We start from the raw sequence: 18,472 nt of genomic DNA, 5'->3' as shown, positions 1-18,472 counted from the left end.
CTAGTTTTTAAGCCAGTGGGAGATTAATAGGCTATTTTAGGTTTTCTTCACTCCCATTTGAGAAGAAACGTCAACTCAAAGCTTAGGCACAGAGGTAGAAAGAAGAAAATGTCATGTGGAGCTGAGACACAGGCCAACAACTCTAGACTTTCTGGATCCTCTCTTGAGGTTTGCTGTTGTGCCGAGACCTCTAGTTAATGTGTGACGGTTCTCTTACCTATAGTTTGGCAGCAGGGATAATAGCAGTTTAGTAATCTGAGAGGAATTATTTCGCTGTTTATAGCATGCTTTGTGATTCCTATGTGAAAGTACTCATCTCTATTAAGAGGCAGATAGTGATGTGAAGAAGTGTGACATGACCCAATTTGTGACCACAAATGCTTAATGAGAAAAAGAAGGAATACTTTTTGTCCGGGTAGTTGGCAGGTAAATGACGGGTTTGACAAGAGTTGTGAATAGAATGGCAGTTCTGTGACTATAGTGCTAAGATGGGATTCTGAAAAAGATCTGCATCTGTTCTCTACTTTTCCAAGTCTCTTTTTGACTATCGGAGCAGATTTAACAATTTCAGTGCATCAGTCCCTTTCTATAAAATGAAGATTTTAATTATTTCTTGATTTTCTTCATTGTTTGTTTCAAGACTGCATATGTAAAAGATCTTCTACTGTTCTGAGCAAAGGTGCCTCTTTCAACCTTTGTTTCTGTTGTTTAGACTGTAAACACAGCATCCTGTCCATCACAATCATGTTGGGAAGCTGCATTAGTTTACTATATTTGAAGGTCTTTTAGATCGTTGAGTAGAAGACTTTGAAGGAGTGGATGTCACTGCCTGCATGGACACATTGTATGTGACGGTAACAACCTCCAGCAAATGTTCTCATTTGCTATACAGGTGGCTTTTAGTTGAAACAGTTCTTTTTTTTTCATTTAAGAGAGAATTTTTTTAGCACTAGCAACAGTGGGTCTGATCACATCTTATGATTTTAGTGGTTTGTAAGGCATGGTAAACTGTAGACACAATACTTCCATTATTGTTTTTAATCTTGCTTCATTTTCAGTGGAAATAGCAAAACACAGCACAATTCTAATCTTACCTATATGGTTATAGTTTGCAATAAAAAAGTCATCTTGGTTATTGACAGTGCTGCAAAATCGCTGGACTGATTTAAACTTTTCTATCTGGAATTATAAGTTAAGGTCAATTTATCAAAGTAGTGATTTATTGTGTAAACAGATCTGGCTGCTGGCATGCAGAAAAATTTAGATCCTTGCCATTCAGCCAGGTTCTTTAATCACACTTGATGATTGAAAGTTTCTACCCTTGAATTATTGGTTAATAACATCAGAAAAAAAAGTATAATTTATTGCTTAAGTAAACTTTGAAACAGAAGAGCAGTGCCTTAGATGCCAGATCCAGTGTTTGCCTTAGGTGGAACATTTTTCTTTAGCACAAATACAGGATAAATGATTAATTCCATCTCTTGTTGCTTATATATCTTATCTAATGGCAGAATACTATCTTCTGGAGTCATTCTTTCCTCATTCATGTATTGTAACATTGATTGCCATCATGCCACATAGACCAATGCACATATGCAGATATGTACAAACCACACAATTTAAAAGTAACACATCTGTGGTTTCCATATAAAGAAATATGATACCATCCTTTCTTTATCATGCCAGCATTTTGTCAGTGATGCCTGAGGAAGTCCATAAATATCTTTAGCACAATCACTTTTAGCTAATTCAGTGAAGCTAGTTATTTGGGAAAAAAATGAAAAGAATTTCTCCTATGTCAACAATTTCTTAGCATTTAGTGTTATTTACGATAGTGTAATAATACTAACAGCCACTAGATGCCAGCATAGGTGTGCAAGGACTAAATGAGTGCCTATTTTTTGCTGTAAGGCAAGGATGGTGGCAACCTCTCAGAATATTTTGAAAGTTGTAAGCTTGATAAGAGTAGAGGTGCATTTTCTCTTAGATGTTTCAAGATCATATGGAAAGAAAAGATATGATCATCCAGCCAGATCTGCATGGTTGTACTAAAGATAATCTTTTTGAAAACCACCTTGAATTTAAAGAATCCACTTCCTGGAGAGAGGACTATATCCCTGGCATAGCCAAAAATTGCCCTCCCTTTTCAAAGTTGTCTTATTTCCATATGGAACTTTGACTTCAATTTTTAGCCTGGTAGATCCATTTTTAACTTTGTATACTATGTCATATACATGTCATGTTCTCGGCTGCAGACATGCAAACATTATAGCCAGGAAGAAAAAAAGGCCAGGTACTGGTGGTCCAAACACACTGCAAATCTTTCAAATGTGGATGGTTCTTAGAATTTTGTCAGTGTTTCTGCCAGAAGCCTTTGTAACATTGTAAGTAGCCATGGCCTTCTGAAATTAGTTTAATGATGGAAATTGCTACTGGCAGATTTTATCCAGAGCAGAAAATTTTGGCCCCAGAGTTTGCAAAAAATCCCAAGGCAATTCCTCACTGACAATAGAGAGAGAGTGGAAGGAGCTGCTTCTCTCTGGTTCTCCTTCCTCAGCATATATGCAAGGTTCATAGCTGTGCCCATCATCTTCCAGTCTGTTTTGGTCGTACAATTTCTAAAGAGGAGAAGAAACAATAAAAATCACCGTGGAAGCTTGTACTGCCCATTTGGAAAGGAATGGGATTCATGGTATGCAAATTAGGCAGGAGGCTACAGTGAAGAGTATCAGTATCTCTCTGATAAGGAAAAGTTGTATTGCAGCTCTCATTCAGCTCTCAAAGCATTTGAGCCTGAACTTCCCCTTGAGTGCAAATAAGGCAAAAAGGAGTATTTGACCTGTACTGGAACAGAGAACCACCAAGTAAACATGATTGTATTCTGAAAACACAATCTGATGCAAGGAAGCATGAAGGAAGGAAAGGGCTGTGAACCTTCAGTGGCCTGACAGGGAGTGGTAAGAGGAACTAAGATTTCCCAACTGACACAGTGTGAAATAGCAGGCAACTGAACTTTAATCTTTAAATCTAGCACTGCAGTTGGAAATATTTTAGCCCTGTCTCCTAATCTTGAAAAAGAAATTTGTCATATTTGACAGACCCCAGCCTTATGCTAACTTCTGGGTGACCACTGAGAGGCAACAAGATGTGTAGGAGGCAAGGCATTTTCAACAAGGAAGAGCCTTGACTGCTTCTCCATCAAATATATCCCTTCCTTTCAATTGCAATACTTCTTTCTGAGACGCTGAGACATGTGCTGAGAAAGTAGCTCAAGCTATAGCAACCTTCCAGTTTTGTAAGTCTTATTTCCTGTTCTTGTTTCCTATTCCTGTAAGTCAACTTCACACAGGGCAGATTCACTAGCTGCTGCTTCTTACCTGATCCAGTATTTTGTCCACTGTCTGTAGGGTGTGATGAAGATACCTTGTTTGGGAGGTCTTGTTGTATCTAGTGTACAAACCATCCTGAAAGACAGACATAATATCTAAGCAGTTGACCAGCCCAAAGGCCCCTACTAACATTTCTTTGCAATACAAATACATCCAACTGTATTTCTGTGTGTCATCTTCTCCAGTTTCAGTGCAGCTTTTCCTAGTCATGAACTGTTTCTTCTTTGGAGTTTGTAAATCACTCAGTGTATGGAGCCACAAACTATAGGCATTCTTCATAATCTCCAGTAATTAAATACATTTCTTCCTCTAAATTTGTTGGATTCTTTTTCATTAACTGCACCAAACATGGCATCTTTAAGATGTAAACTTACACAAGTAATCCTAATTCCCAATTAAGGAGTTAAGGATGGTGGAATTGGGTTCTCACATCTGTGAAAAAGACTGTATACTTTACAGTTTCTTTGCCTACTGTAAGACAGGAAGAGATTCTTAGAATCTCTTGGAGAACGCTGCATACATATGAATAGAACACATGGCAGTCAGTGATACAGATCCAGAATTTCCTTCAGGCATTCTTTACAATAAAAATAGAGATCTGTTACACAAGTTAGAGAATTACTGGCAGTACAAAAATCTGCAGAACAAACTTAAAAGCATTCAACTCCCCCTCCAAATGTGCTATTTCTAGTCAGAAAAATACTCATAAATTGTGTTCGCACTTTTACCGTATGTTTAGTAAAAGCTATTGACCAATGTGTTTTTGATATCTGGAGAATGATAGTTCAATTTCATTTCCATCAAGAACTGAATAAAAACTCCTGCATACCAATTCAGATATTGTTATAAGAACTTAGGAAGAAATTACACTTCCAAATATTTTGACCAGATACTAATGAAAAAATGATGATCTCAAACTGAAAGCTGATAAAAAAAATGTTTCCACTGGTATTTAAAATAATGTTGGCATCTCCATCAAATGGCATTTATTTTCTAATTGAGCTACATTGCATTATTCTTTCTACTATTCTTAATACTATATCTCATTCTCAGGATTACTACTTACTGCAGTACAAAAAAGGGCATTTACAGTAAAATGTAAAGACACTGGCAGTTACCTTGACAGTCACTTTTCCAACTTCTGTAGACACAGGCAGTAGAGTGACATAATCTGTAGTGTCTAGCTTAGCCTGCATGCAGGGAGAGGGAAGGTGTTAATAACAAACTGAACTAGACTGTGAAGGGTCACGCTTTTGCAGACTCTTTGCTTTTTCACTTCCATTTACCTCCTAGCTGAAAACACTAGTGTGTGCAATGTGACAAGAGATTGTGTGCCTCCTCATGTGTCAGATTCATCATAGGATGAGGCACCTGTGAAGGTCTAGGAGATACTGAAAAATGGTAGGAGTGAAAATAGAGTCTGTCACCAAAGTAGCATCATCCAGTCCATGAAGAACACTACTCCCTAGATATACTTAGTGACAAAAGAGGCTTTATTCTGCTCAATACCAAAAGCAGAGGCAACATAAGAAAAAGGATGACTAGCACAGATTCAACCACACAGCACTGACAGAGTGAGGAGAATTCATGCTTTTGTACTTACCTGAGACAAAGGCTTTCTATTCTCTTCGTTATAGGTGATTAAAGTCTGTTCACCTTCCTGAGGTGGAAGACTGGCTTTGCCTTTGGATCCTGATGCATAAAACCGACAAAGTAGAATACTGGAAACTGTTGGAACAAGAAAAGAAATGGTGAAATGGAGTTTGTAAATAGATGTATGGCTCAATACAAGGGGCTGGTGAGGTACCCAAGCCAGTTCAGAATGAACTGAAACCTCTGGCAATATACTGTGCAGATGCAATGCTTGGCCTAGAGTGAGCTGTCTGCTTCGAAAGCAAAGCTGTTACTGCCTCGGAACACTGCATTGAGCAAGCACGCATACTAGATCACTTGCAAGTAGCCTGAGGACTGCATGGTGGGAGGATAATCTGTTAATTTTTGTTTCAGATAAAGGATCAGTAGTTTAGTCTGCCATCTCTCCAGCAGTAGCCACATGTCGCAGAGGAAGCAGCTCTATAACAAGCAATCACTGAGTGGCATAACCTATGGGAGAAGTTCTTACTCTTCCAGGTAGTGAGCGTTTGGCTAATGCCAAACTAATTACATGTCTTCTAGTTTCATCCAGTCTGAACAAGAATATTCACTTTGTACTAGAGTTCTACTTACTACTTTTCACAAATAATTTGCAAGTTGTCTTCTGTCTGTCTGTCTGCAATATAATCATGATTTTCACAGGTTGCAAGCTGGAAAAATCCTCATGTCAACATTACATTTCTAACTTTTCCGCTTAGATACTTTCTTTTTTTCCTAGGTTGTATACTTGTTTTATTGTTCATACACATGTAAGTATTCCATACAACCATATTATCTTCGCCTTTTTCACTTCTCTATAATATACAGTCCTCACCTTTTCACATCCCAGCCATGAGTGGAGATAGATTGCACTGATCTTTTCAGGGTCTGCTACCCTGCATTGCCAGCCTGGGATACCATCTTTCACTGCATTACACACTGTATCATAGTAGCCAGTAGTATAAAAGCTTTCTTGGCTAGCAACAATGAAAAAAAAGCTCTCCAGTTACCAAATGCAAAAGGCAATGATGTCTTCTGTCACAAAACTAGTCTTTCCAAAATTTAAAGAGGGAAGGGGTCATGGACCAAGACAAGTGCATGGAAGTGCCACGAGAATGAACTTGTTACACCTTGATGACACTAATACATTAAGGCAAATGGTCTTTCCTATTTGCCGTAATGTATTAGGCTGGGAGATCACAGCACGTGTTCATAGGTTGCAACTGCACTGAGGTATGCAGCCAGATGGTAGCTAACTGGCGTGTGTGAGTTAGGAGGTCACTTACCCAGTAATAATAGGAGAGCTATCAGCATTACTGCAATGGCATTGCCTCCAAGTCTCACTTGTGAACGTGGTGAATCTGCACATGTATACCCATCTGGGCAAACACAGAGCCTTACGTGTTGATTCTGCCGTGTAGAAAATCCTTGCCCATCCTGAATAATGAATGGCACCAAGTAACTACCTTGTGGGAGTCTTCTTAACATTAATAGCTCAACCGACTCCCCTAAAAAGAAGATAAGCAAATTACTTCAAGACTAAAGGAAAGAAGTCAGATATTCTGTTGTCCCTTGTATTGATGATCAACAATTGAGTTTCAAGGGAAACTCATCTGCAGCCCAATGTCAAATACTTTTCCATCTTCAATGAACCAAAGTTAACAGGGCAGAATGGCATCCTGTTCTATGATCTTGCTGAGTCTTTCGGGATCTGTCCCAGTTTCTTCTGGCATAACTGCACTGATAACCTCTAGAATTCATTAGGAATTTAATCAAATGCAGAAGCTGTTCCTCATCTGTTTTATCCCCTTTCCTGCAGTTTGAACACATTTCTTCTGGTCCTGACCTTCACAGAGATGAAGAACAATAAAGCTTTTTTCAAATTGCAGCAACCTTTTACATTTTGAAAGCTGTTCTTCCATGTCCTTTCAGATTCCCAGAGACTAACAACTAACGGACCGTAAAGATAAGGCACAGTAAAACATCTAGAGGGCACATACATGACAGTAATTTTCTCATTAAGCACACGGAAGGAAGCACTCACCAAAGTTCCTTCCTAATTTCCAGTTACGCTTCACATCTTCAGAGTCCTCAGCCAGTTCAAATGTAAATGGTCCATTCACATTCTGAACCAGAGCAGACTTAGCTTTTATAATGAGAGGTGTCCTTTCTTTTTGGTCACACAGATCTAAAGAAGGAGTCACTAATGCTGGCATGCGATCATTAATGTCAGACAAGTAAAGGAGGATGGTGCCAGTACCAGTCTGTGGTGGAATACCTAGACAGGAGCAAAAGAAACACAAAAATACTGATAACTCTTTATTGATAAAGGCCAACCCATTGGCAGAGTATCATCTGCCTGGTTTATCTTACTAGTCACCTGACACAGTTAAGTTTTAAACATCAGGGTGTTCTGCATTACAATTCTTTGTTCAGATCCCTAGCCTTGCTGTCATTTTAGACCTCTGCCATGCATCTCTTTTCAAACAGTCCAAGTACTACTTGAATATTGTTTGAGTGGCTACTCACCATCATCAACAGCCTGAACAATAATGGTATATAGACTGTTGTTCACATAAGGTGATTCTTGATCAAATTCTTTTGCCACAGTAAGGACTCCAGAGTTTTCATTCACTTTCACCCAACCAGCTGGATCATGAGCTAGTTCATATCTTGAAAAGAAGAGCAAAAGTTACAAAGTGCCTTTATTTTCTTAAATGGAGTTTGAAGCAGAGAAAAATTTTACTGCGTCTTTATTTTTATAAGCTATTTAAGTCTTTTTGCTTATTAGTGATGCTTACTTTTGCTGACTCTACAACAAGTGGTATGTTTCAGCATAGCCAAAAGAAAAATTTCCCCACACTATGCTAATAGACCTTGCATAGACCTGTCAAATCTGTTCTTAGAGGCTAAGAAGGTATCTAATTTCCACACCAAATTACTATTCTTAGAACCAATTCTTTCTATAGCATCTAAGTTTTTTTGTTAGAAGTCAACATACAAATCATGCAAACTGGTTTTAGGTAAAACTCTTACTAGGAAGACAGCAAAAGTGTTGAGCAATCAGGGATTGAGTGAAAGATCTTTAAAACTGTACTTTACTGCAGATCCAGATAGCTTGTTCTGTATTATCAGGAGTAACCCGCAGCTCTAATGTGTATATTCATATCACTAAATATATATGTGTATATGTATAGGTAGAGGTGCCAAATTAAACTTGAAAACTTCTTTGTTTCCTAAGGTATTTCTTATTTCTGGACTTAGAGAAATCTCTGCTTACTTTATCTTCCTTGGTGTATTATCTGGATATGTAGCAAGATATCTTCTGAATACTGTTCCAGGCTTCACCGGATCTTCTTTTTGGACAACAAGTATAGGAGGGTGAAACTGAGGAGCATGTTGTGATTTTAAGACCTTGATGTTCACAGTTACATTCATGGATTCTGTGCTGGAGATCATCACTTTGCCATTTTTACATGAGAAGAAAGGTTCTTCATTTTCTACAGAAATGACAAGTCTCTTTTCAGAATTCTCTTCGAAGATGAGAGGCTGAAAATCCCAGATAAAAGCCTCATTAGTGATTATGACCTTTGCTGTGGCAGTCATCTCTATGTACCTGGGACATAGAGGTGAGCTGTCAAACTCAGCTAAGCTGCTAAACTATTAGTCTTGCAGTCAGAATAACAATGCTGTGGATTTCCATGTTGTAGCTTATCTATTACTTCTCTAGCTTGCTCGGTAATATTACCTTAACGATACTCAAAATGCCATCATTTGTTTCTGGATCAGTCATAATGGCAAAATGTTTCTTCTCGTTGCCTTTTGTTATGTTGTATTTTGCTCTCCAAGCTGGAGTGTTGGCAGAGTCTTTATCTTCCACTTGGAGCCGTAATGCAGCTGGATGTTCTTGGCCTGCTGAAATCTGTAGCTGGTACTGGGAGGGGAAAGGAAAGAAATAATCCTTATTTTCTCCCAAGAAAAAGGAGCCTGTTAGCCAGGCATTTGACCTTCTGAGTCAGAGCTCCAACACCGGGAGCTCCATGTGGAACTACTTTCTTATGGCTCTGTGATTGTCTCCTGTGGTCCACAGGCCCCCTTCAGTGATACAGAATCCTCATTTTTTTCTGTCTTGTAGAAGGGTTTTGTGTATACAGGCTTAAGCCAGAACTTGTTGGCAGATGCTACTTGTTTTCTAGAGGGTCAGGAATGTATGTGTGAGATTTTAGTTCATTGTTGCACAATGGTTTAAATTTTTAAGGGTGCGGTCTAGCCTAAACAGCATCCAAAGCAATGCCAATTAAGTCACCTAAAGTAGAAATATAACTTAAAAGATGAGAAGGTGACAAAATTTAATTTATTTAATTCATATAGGATGCTCATTGTTTGAGATACTGTGAAAATTCAAATTCTTACCTTCTGATATGTAAACCGTCCCCTCCTGGCATCTTGTTACACACCTTTAACCATACACATGTTAAACAGTTACACAGTTTAAATGTACTGTAAAGAAGAATGTATGTACTAGACAGAGGAGACAAATCGTTGCTGTGAGAGGATGGGAGTTTTTACTAGGCTGGGGTTAACGATAATGAAGCACAGATTTCTTGTATAAACTTACTTTGACAGATTATCTACCCTTACTCCTTCCAGTCTCCCAACACCATTCTGCAGGCAGAAAACCTACTATAACCTACCACAGTAACATTCAGGCCACTGTTTGCTTTTGCAGGTTTCTTTGTACCCACTGCTGTAACACAGCATCTATCCTTACTGTTCACATCTTCAAATCTTTACATATACCTGAGCTTGACAAGCCTCTATACTTTGAATGTGTCAACATACAAATCACAAAACCAGTTTTTGGCTTTCTGTCCTGTTATTTAGGCCTGAACCTGAAAATTGATGAGCTGTTACCTGACTTCAAGTGTAGCTGTCTACTCATTCAGAGCTCTTAACTCCTCAGAGCCCTCTTCCTACTAGCAAGTTTGATTGCTCCCATTCTTGCAGTGCATGCTCTACAAGCACCATCGCCGGTATTACAAACAATCCCATCACAGAATGTGACAGCAGACACATTACCACCAGACCTGACTGCCACTTTAAGATGTACTGAGTTTGTAGGCAGGCAGGTCTAGAGCCATTGAGGCCCTCATGAATCAATGCTGGCGTCTTTCAAGGGTAGACTGTAATCAGTACCTCAGCTTCTCAAATACGTTAAAATAGGCTAGTCTGGCAGCTTTGCAGATGGCAAGACAAAAACCTTGTAGTGCTGTACATGGAAATCTAACAAAGTTTATCACTGTCATTAGTCAAGCACTCTATTTCTGTCTGCATTTTAAAGAGGTTTTTCTTCTAATACTGTGCCATTATATCCCTAAAGCTCATTTGTATGTGTTTTGGCCTGACCCTGCAAGAGTTTGAGGGGTCCTACTTCCCCCACTGAACACATTCAGCAGTTTGAAAGACTGAACTGTGTTTAGGAAGTCTTAGTAAAGTAATGATGCTTCTTCTCACATGATCGTTAATAAATACAGGGAGGTGGTTGTTTGCATCTTCAATAGCTACATTCACTGTTGCCGTAGATGACTGCTGGGGGACTCCGTGGTCACTGGCTTCAACCAGAAGTTTAAAAAAACTAGCAATCTGAAAAACAACAACAGAATTTCCAACTTTATTCAGAAGCAATTCCCAGATTTTGTCAATCACAGCTCTAAAGCTGGATTTGAGACTCCCCCTCCCCTTGTATCTGTTTGATGTGTATCATACATTAAATGATAAGAAACTGTCATATTTACATCACCTCATAATTTAGGCATCCAGACAGGAGTATCAAACCTGTGGTAGGGTCAATATTATATGTGAATCCATCTAGAATGGGCATTTGCATAATTAGAGAATAGGACACTTGAGAATTATCGGTGCCTCCTTCATCTTTGTCCGAGGCAGTAACTTGGAAGACTGGCTCATCTGCAATGAAGAATTGAGACATTAATAGAAGTGTTCAATATTGTCATGGAGCTTCTCAGACACAGCTGCAAGCTCTTGGACACTTATGTCCTCAGAACTCCTGCATCTTCTCCCACCTCTGGTTATCTCTGCAAAGACTGTGGCCTCCACCTCATCTGAGTGGCAGATTTGCCTAAAGTACTGTAGGCTGATGGAGAGGGTTATTGCACTCCTCAGCTCCCTTATCAGAAATGTTCAACAGTATTTAAGTCAACTCTCAGCCAGCTCCTAAGGAGTTGGCACCACTTCCATGTGTCTATATGTCTGTCTAGGTGAGCACACCTAGCTAAAGTATTTGTAGGATCTTTTTATGTTTCTCAAACAGTGTGTCTGACCATATCCCGTGAAGCAGTGTGTATGTGCAGGTTCCAGATCTACAGTTCAGATTATTCTGCTAAAGTCTTTGCTTGTAGGTAGGAACAAAGACTTCAAAGTTTTTCCGAAATATCTTCAACGTTATGCTTATCTACATTGAAGTTAATCAGACAACAAATGAAGTAGTAAATAGTCCTTCATCCCCTAAATCCATGAGTGTTTAAGTGATACAAAAGGAGAACAGATTTAGCAAGAAAGGAAAATGCAAGACAAATTAAAAAGAGAGCACCTGTGCACAAACCAGTAGTATCCCTTTTTTGGCTTACACGTACCTTTACTGTGGTTCTCTCTTATTGTAATGTTAAATTCTTTCTTGGAAAACTCAGGTGCATTATCATTAACATCTTTAACCTTAATCTTGAAAAATAAAGGTCGGTCCAATAGTTCAGCATTTTTTCTGTGCACAACATCGAAACGTACCTAAATGAGCAGCAACACAGAAATCTGTTTAGAGAATAGAATGGAACAAGACACTTAATGTTGAAGCTGGCTCAGAAATATTTGGTTAGGTCTTTGAATTGCATAGCTAAGCCATTGTTTCACTTCCCAAAAGCCATCATTTGAAAGGATAGCCCTTTCAGATGTCATCCAAGGTTCGTGACTGGTCATCCTTTGCATTAACAATACTTAAAATCAGTATATGGAGCTGGATTATTTGTAATGACTGCCTAACATAAAATTTGCAAGTATCTTCGGGGGTAGAAACCAGATAAGGGAGTAGCCTTTCACATTTCCTTCCCAATTCTAAAGTATTCATTTGACTAGTATGCTCAGTTTTCTGTAGCTGCATTTCAAAGATTTTTTTGGTTCCCTCCTCATGCATGTGCAGGGAATTAAATTCTGAATGCTGAGGTCTGCTTTGCTACACCTATTTCTGTTTTAAAACCAAGCATTGAGTATCTGCGCTGGAACATCAACATGTCCAGTAAAGTAGAAGAGAAGACTCCAAAATTTATCTTTTCATTACAGAAAACCACATGGAACTGTGAATTTCCAGCATATACAATCTGCAGGAACACAAGCATATCATAGAATAGGCATAAGGAGAGGACAGTTGAAGGTCTTTTGCAAGAAGAAAACAAACCCACGCTCCCATATTTCATTCATGCACTCATTACTGCATTTCATTCATTACACTTACTGCTTATGACCATTTTCTGCTTTTTAAGGACAAGCATATGTTTACTCATCTGTAAAGTCATTGTAATCTGCCTTTGCAGCTCCTTCAATATTATCTATATTTCTTTTGTAATATATAACCTTTTGCTTCCAAATAGTGCTGTTCTCTTGATAGCAATTTTGGGGTTTACAACTCCAACATTCTGGCCACTACAACTGCAACCTGTTTAGAACTTCAGGACAATTTTTTTCATTTTTAGGCCATGATCTAGGTCATATGAAAAACACAACAGAACAGAAGTGTACTGATATCTGTGGAACACTAAACATATCACAGAAGTTATAGAATCGATAGTGATGCAGGAGTTACCTGTTGGTTTCTGCTGAAACAATCACCATTGCATTTATTTAGAGATTCAGAATAAGAAAAGGAGGTCAAAAAAATACCCCCTTCAGATTCTTGCTGGTATGTATCATTCCTGAGAATTCCATTCTCATTTGGCAATGAGAAAGCAATAAATATTTGCTGAATGTATTCTTTTAAAGTGTGTTTACCTGAAAAGATGGAGTCTTTTCTCTGTCAATGGTACGATGTACATATACATGTCCATTTACATCATCCTCTATAGAAAACAATCCAATCTCTGGATATTCATCTACTCCAGGTCCACTGATTAAATATCGTACTGATGCATTAAATGCTTTGTTATTGAACAGCTTTGGAAAAGAGAAATAGCACAATTCAGTGTGAGTAGGGAAGACAGAACAGAAGTAAAAGATTTTAGACCAATTCTCTTCCTGTCTACTCTGCCTTTGGAGACAGGATCTTGCTTACAGGCTTACATTCAAGGTTTTTTGAGTTGTAACACATTCCTTGCAGTCTTCTCTGTCTCCTCCGAGGCACAGCTGGCAGCCCACTACATTCTTTACGCTCTCTGCACACTGTGCAGGCTCACAGCTCTGTGCAGTGACTCTCCCCTCTGCTACACTATATTCTCTTCTTTCTCCCGAGTGTGCCAACAGCTTCCCAAAGAAAGGGGCAATCATCTCCCCTACCCACTACATGATTCCATCCAGTTCTGTTTAAATACAACAATTTTGATCAAAAGAAGTCAAAAAAAGTGTCTGATACACAGTGATATCCTTGTCCTCTCCTAGCCTTCATATTTTGTTGCAGAATTGGTGGTAAATAATAGAATCAGTAAGGTTGGAAGGGACCTCTGGAGATCATCTAGTCCAACCCCCCTGCTCAGCAGGGTCACCTAGAGCATGGTAGACAGGGTTGCATCCAGGCGGACCTTGAAGATCTCCAGAGAAGGAGACTCCACAATCTCTTTGGGCAGCCTGTTCCAGTGCTCTGTCACTCTCACAGGGAAGAAATTCCCCCTCGCATTCAGGCGGAACTTCCTGTGCTTCAATTTCTGCCCATTACCTCTTGTCCTGTCACATGGGACAACTGAAAAGAGTTTGGCCCCATCCCCTTGACACCCTCCCTTCAGGTACTTATACACGTTGATAAGATCCTCGCTCAGTCTTCTCTTCCCCAGGCTAAAGAGGCCCAGCTTTCACAGCCATTCTTCATAGGGCAGAAGCACCAGCCCTCTGATCATCTTCGTAGCCCTACGCTGGGCTCTCTCCAGTAGCTCCATGTCTCTCTTACTGTTTTATTTAGTACTGGGGAGCCCAGAACTGGACGCAGGACTCGAGATGAGGCCTCACCAGGGCTGAGTAGAGGGGCAGGATCACCTCCCTTGACCTGCTGGCAACAGTCCTCCTAATGCACCCCAGGAGACCATTGGCCTTCCTGGCCACAAGGGCACATTGCTGGCTCATGGTCAACTTGTCGTCCACCAGCACTCCCAGGTCCTTCTCTGCAGAGCTGCTCTCCAGAAAGTCAGCCCGCAGCTTGTACTGGTGCCTAGAGTTATTTCTCCCTAGGTACAGGACTCTGCACTTGCTCTTGTTGAACCTCAGCAGGTTCCTCYCCACCCAGCTCTCCAGCCTGTCCAGGTCTCTCTGAATGGCAGCACAGCCCTCAGGCGTATCAGCCACTCCTCCCAGCTTGGTATCATCAGCAAACTTGCTGAGGAGGCACTCCGTCCCCTCATCCAGGTCATTGATGAAGAAGTTGAACAGGATGGGACCCAGAACTGAGCCCTGGGAGACGCCACTAGCCACAGACCTCCAACTAGACTCCACACCACTGATGACGACCCTCTCTACAGAGGTTCGAGAAGAGCTTGTACTAAAAGCTTGTTGGTACCTGTCCAGCATATTTTGGGAATGGTCCTTTTTCTTCCTCTTGAACAACAATGGTGGTGATAACCCATGTCCTTTTTGTACGCCGTAGAGGATGTAGACCATCCAATTGATAAGGATCTAGCCACTATTGGATAAAGAAGTGCATTTAGTGTTGTACTTTAACTACTAGTGGTTGTGTATGTGTTACTAAATAACACTGACTACAAACCTGAGTAGTCTTCTTTTGGATAGCTTGTCCTAAATGGAAATTTTCAACTTCATGAGAAAAAGTGTTGGCAGCAGTAACCTTATAAAAGAGAAGTCCTGAGTGAGAAGTGTGATTAGCTAGAAAACATTGGTATGAATGTTGCATAGGAGGAATTTGGTTTCACAGAAATGTATTGATTCAGTTCTGACAGCACTGTATTAAATTGTTAATGCTAGAAAATTATAGAAATTCCAGAGATATCATCCTTCCCATTGCAAGTGAATTGGCATGAGACCTTGGACACTGATTTTTTTGGTTAGCTGATGCCAGTCCCACAAACATGCAAACACTGCATCTCACTCTCCAGAGTGTTATCTCTATGGCTTCTTCTCAAATCAGCTCCTGGTAATTGAAATTCTGAAATATTCCTCTGTGTCTCTCCCTGCTTTTACAATCTGTATTGACAGGACTGTAAACTTTCTACTGAAAAAAATAAGAAGTCTGGAGAGTATTTCAGGTTCTCAAAAACTTTATCATATTACTCTGTGTCCCAAACTGAACCAAAGTCTGTAATCCAGAGTTGAGTAAAATACATTGTTGAGAATGGGACTCCACCCTAATTASCAGGATTTGTCCTGTTATAAGCACAAACTTTTTGCACAAACTTCAAACATCATTACTTTTTACTTAAAATCTTCCTTCCACCACTAGTGTGATAGTACTCAAATTACACTATTGGCGTTTGCTCAAAGATAGCTTGTACTCTTTTTCCTCATTCTGACATTCCTGTGAGCACTTGCTTTTTACCAGCCTATTCTGTCAAATGTCTCCAGTGTACTTTAAAGAATGGAGCAGAGCCATTCCCACCTAGGCTGGGCAAAGGTCAGGCCTTTATCTCCAGAACTGTTTTGGGAGCAACAAACTAATGGAATTGCCATGGTTATGCAATGGGCGCTCCTGAGTAATGCTTTGGAGCTATTCTGCGAAGCTGTTGTGTGTTGTGTTGTTGTGTGTTGWGTGACGTGAGCCTCTGTGGTGTAGAAACAGCAAGCAAGGCTTTATCCTAGCACTCAAACGGTAGCACTTAGCTTGGCTCTAGGTTCAGCTCTGGTGGACTTTGTTAATCCTTGTCTGTGCCGGGCAGCACCTCCCACACACAGACACACACTCCCCATGTGTGTATAACCACTCTTAAGTATACTAAGAGCTTTAATCATGCGGTTTATGGCTTCTACACTCCTTTGTGTGCAGCTGCAGCTGTTGCCGTATCCATTCCAGCCTTGGCCACTGTTAGTAAGGAGCAACCTGCTTCAGACCCATGAACCCCACAGAAACGTGCATGGAAATGCTGCTGAATTACCATGGAGGATCGTAAATGCAGCAGACACACCACAGGACACCAGGGACAAATGCCCCAGGATCCTCACCAGGAGCCGAAGGCCTCAGCTCCATGGGGCCATTTCCCCATCAACCCTTTACGCGAGGCCTCAGCCCGGCATTTGGGAGCAGAGCCGCTACCATTCCCCAGGGCGCTGCGCTCAGGGGCACACTGCACCCTTGGGGCTGCAGCCCAGTAGCTCGCCTGGTGGCCAGAGGTCTCGTCCCTGGAGGGAGCCAAGCACTGCACCCCGCGCCCACACCTACCGCCAGGAGAAGCAGCGCAGCAAGTTGCTCCATGAGGGCGCAGCACCGGGTGCGGAGCTGGGCAGGCGCCCACCGGCTGCGGAGCCCCAGGAGGGCCCGGCAGCACCCCAGCGTCCGCCCGCCCCTGGGCAGCATGGAGCCACTGGAGCCACGGGAGGAGGGACTGGGGCTGTGCCAGGGCCACCTGCTCCTCAGGGCACCTCCTCCTCGGCTCCTCCGTGAATCCCAGGCCTWCAGCAGCGTTCAGCCGGCCCCGCTCCCTTCCTGTCTGCCTTGATGATGTTTTACGTCGGTGCTGGTGCACAAGCTGGCTACCCCAATGGCGCTTCTCACGGTACATTGACCGTACCGGTATCCACGGGAGTCTTGCAAGCCTGGGTTTCCTATTTCAAACAGGTTAGGCGACACCAAACTGTGCTTCATACATGGGAACTGTGTCTGTTCTCTTCACAAAAGCCACAGCAATGTATCTCCTCTAGTACTAATGCCTTTTTGAGGTAGCATCGGTCTCAGTTGTTCAGAGATGCTCTCAGCTCAGCTGTTCCCCTTGGCAGGGCATAGTGACAATCCCCTGCCCACCACAGCTGGCTGGAACGCAGAGGTGGGAGCAGAGGACGCTGAGCTTCTGTTCTGCCCAGGGAACCTTTCAGACAATTCCCATCTTCCATGTGCCAGTTCWGAGGGCACAGATTAGGATTTTGGATGCTCTCAATTGAGTTGTGCCTAGGAATTGTGTACAATGGCTTATTATAGCAAAATCTGTTTCCACTGTTCTTCACTGTTCTCAGTATCTCACTATTTCTGTTTTTATTATATCGTTGCCTATGGTTCCACAGGCATTAGAGTTGCTCCAGAGAAATGCGGYTATTTCTGCCTGGCTGATAGAACAGGAACAAAATGAAACTCTGTTCTGTAATACTGAAATGACTCAAAGGAAAGCTCAACTCCACTTTGGTGGGCTTTTTTTTTTTGCCTTCTCTGGTTGCTTTATAATTGACACTTCCAGTATCACTCAAATCAGATGTGTCATTACTGCACTTTTATAGCCATTATACAGCTATACTAAAACGGGCAGCTTCCGTTAAAGAGTAGTTATTTGGAAATACGATTTCCTGGTAACTTTGCAGTTGTTTACAAAAATGCAAACATACTACTTCGTATTTAATGGTGACATGCTATTACAAATACTTCTGATATATGCAGGACCCTGAACAATTCTTATCTGTCATTACCATGTCAGTTACTTTTATATTACTTAAGACTTTGAACCAAGAACAGGTTCTGAAAAGGTTACTTAAACACCAGATTGTTCTGTGCAACCCCTTGAGCAAGTATGAATTTGCATACCTGAAGCTGAAGTTTATGCACAAYTTGAGAACTATTATAAATAAAAAAGAGAATTAAAAATTAAGTTTTGTAACATTGTGTAAAAAGAAGATTTTGAGTCACAGAGAAAGTGGAGAATGTCATTGTTTCTATGAAAACAATTTATTACAGGGTTTCCCTTACTCCTTCTGTATGACTCTTACTGAGCACAAGGTTTATTCCTTTTAGAATTGGGAAAAAATTATTTGGGGATGTGGAAGTTGTGAAAGGAAGACTAGGGGAAGAACTGGTCTTCAATTCAGTGAAGAAAAACTAGCAATAGGTGATGTCAAATAGGCCACAATATTTTGAATAAAAATGAGTGGGGAGGAGAAAATAAGGAAGGAAGGAAATCTTCACTGATTGACTTTTAACAGGATAAGAAATAACAGGGTTAAATAGTAGAAGATATGAAGGTTAGACATCAGCAAAACCTCAAATAGTAAGAATCATGAAAGAYTGGAGAAATTCTCCACTGCTGGAAGTTCTTAAT

The 18,472-nt window shown here is 40.8% G+C and overlaps 1 protein-coding gene across 1 annotated transcript; it reads right to left on the bottom strand.

The window, feature by feature from the left end:
- Positions 1 to 2,408: 2,408 nt before the first annotated feature.
- CDH26 (cadherin 26) lies at positions 2,409 to 16,647 on the bottom strand. Its single transcript, XM_085313893.1, is given in 16 exon segments — positions 2,409 to 2,618; positions 3,378 to 3,464; positions 3,738 to 3,744; positions 5,000 to 5,117; positions 6,308 to 6,529; positions 7,066 to 7,299; positions 7,551 to 7,693; positions 8,302 to 8,570; positions 8,770 to 8,955; positions 10,536 to 10,664; positions 10,822 to 10,988; positions 11,675 to 11,822; positions 13,077 to 13,238; positions 14,785 to 14,907; positions 14,992 to 15,069; positions 16,615 to 16,647. Coding segments are annotated over 16 exon segments (2,316 nt in total).
- Between the last annotated feature and the right edge of the window lie 1,825 nt (positions 16,648 to 18,472).

The sequence above is a fragment of the Rhea americana genome, unplaced genomic scaffold (assembly GCF_003343005.1).
Source record: "Rhea americana isolate MKP2758 unplaced genomic scaffold, rheAme1 scaffold_4, whole genome shotgun sequence".
Lineage (NCBI taxonomy): Eukaryota > Metazoa > Chordata > Aves > Rheiformes > Rheidae > Rhea > Rhea americana.
This window is presented reverse-complemented; position numbering and strand designations above follow the sequence as displayed.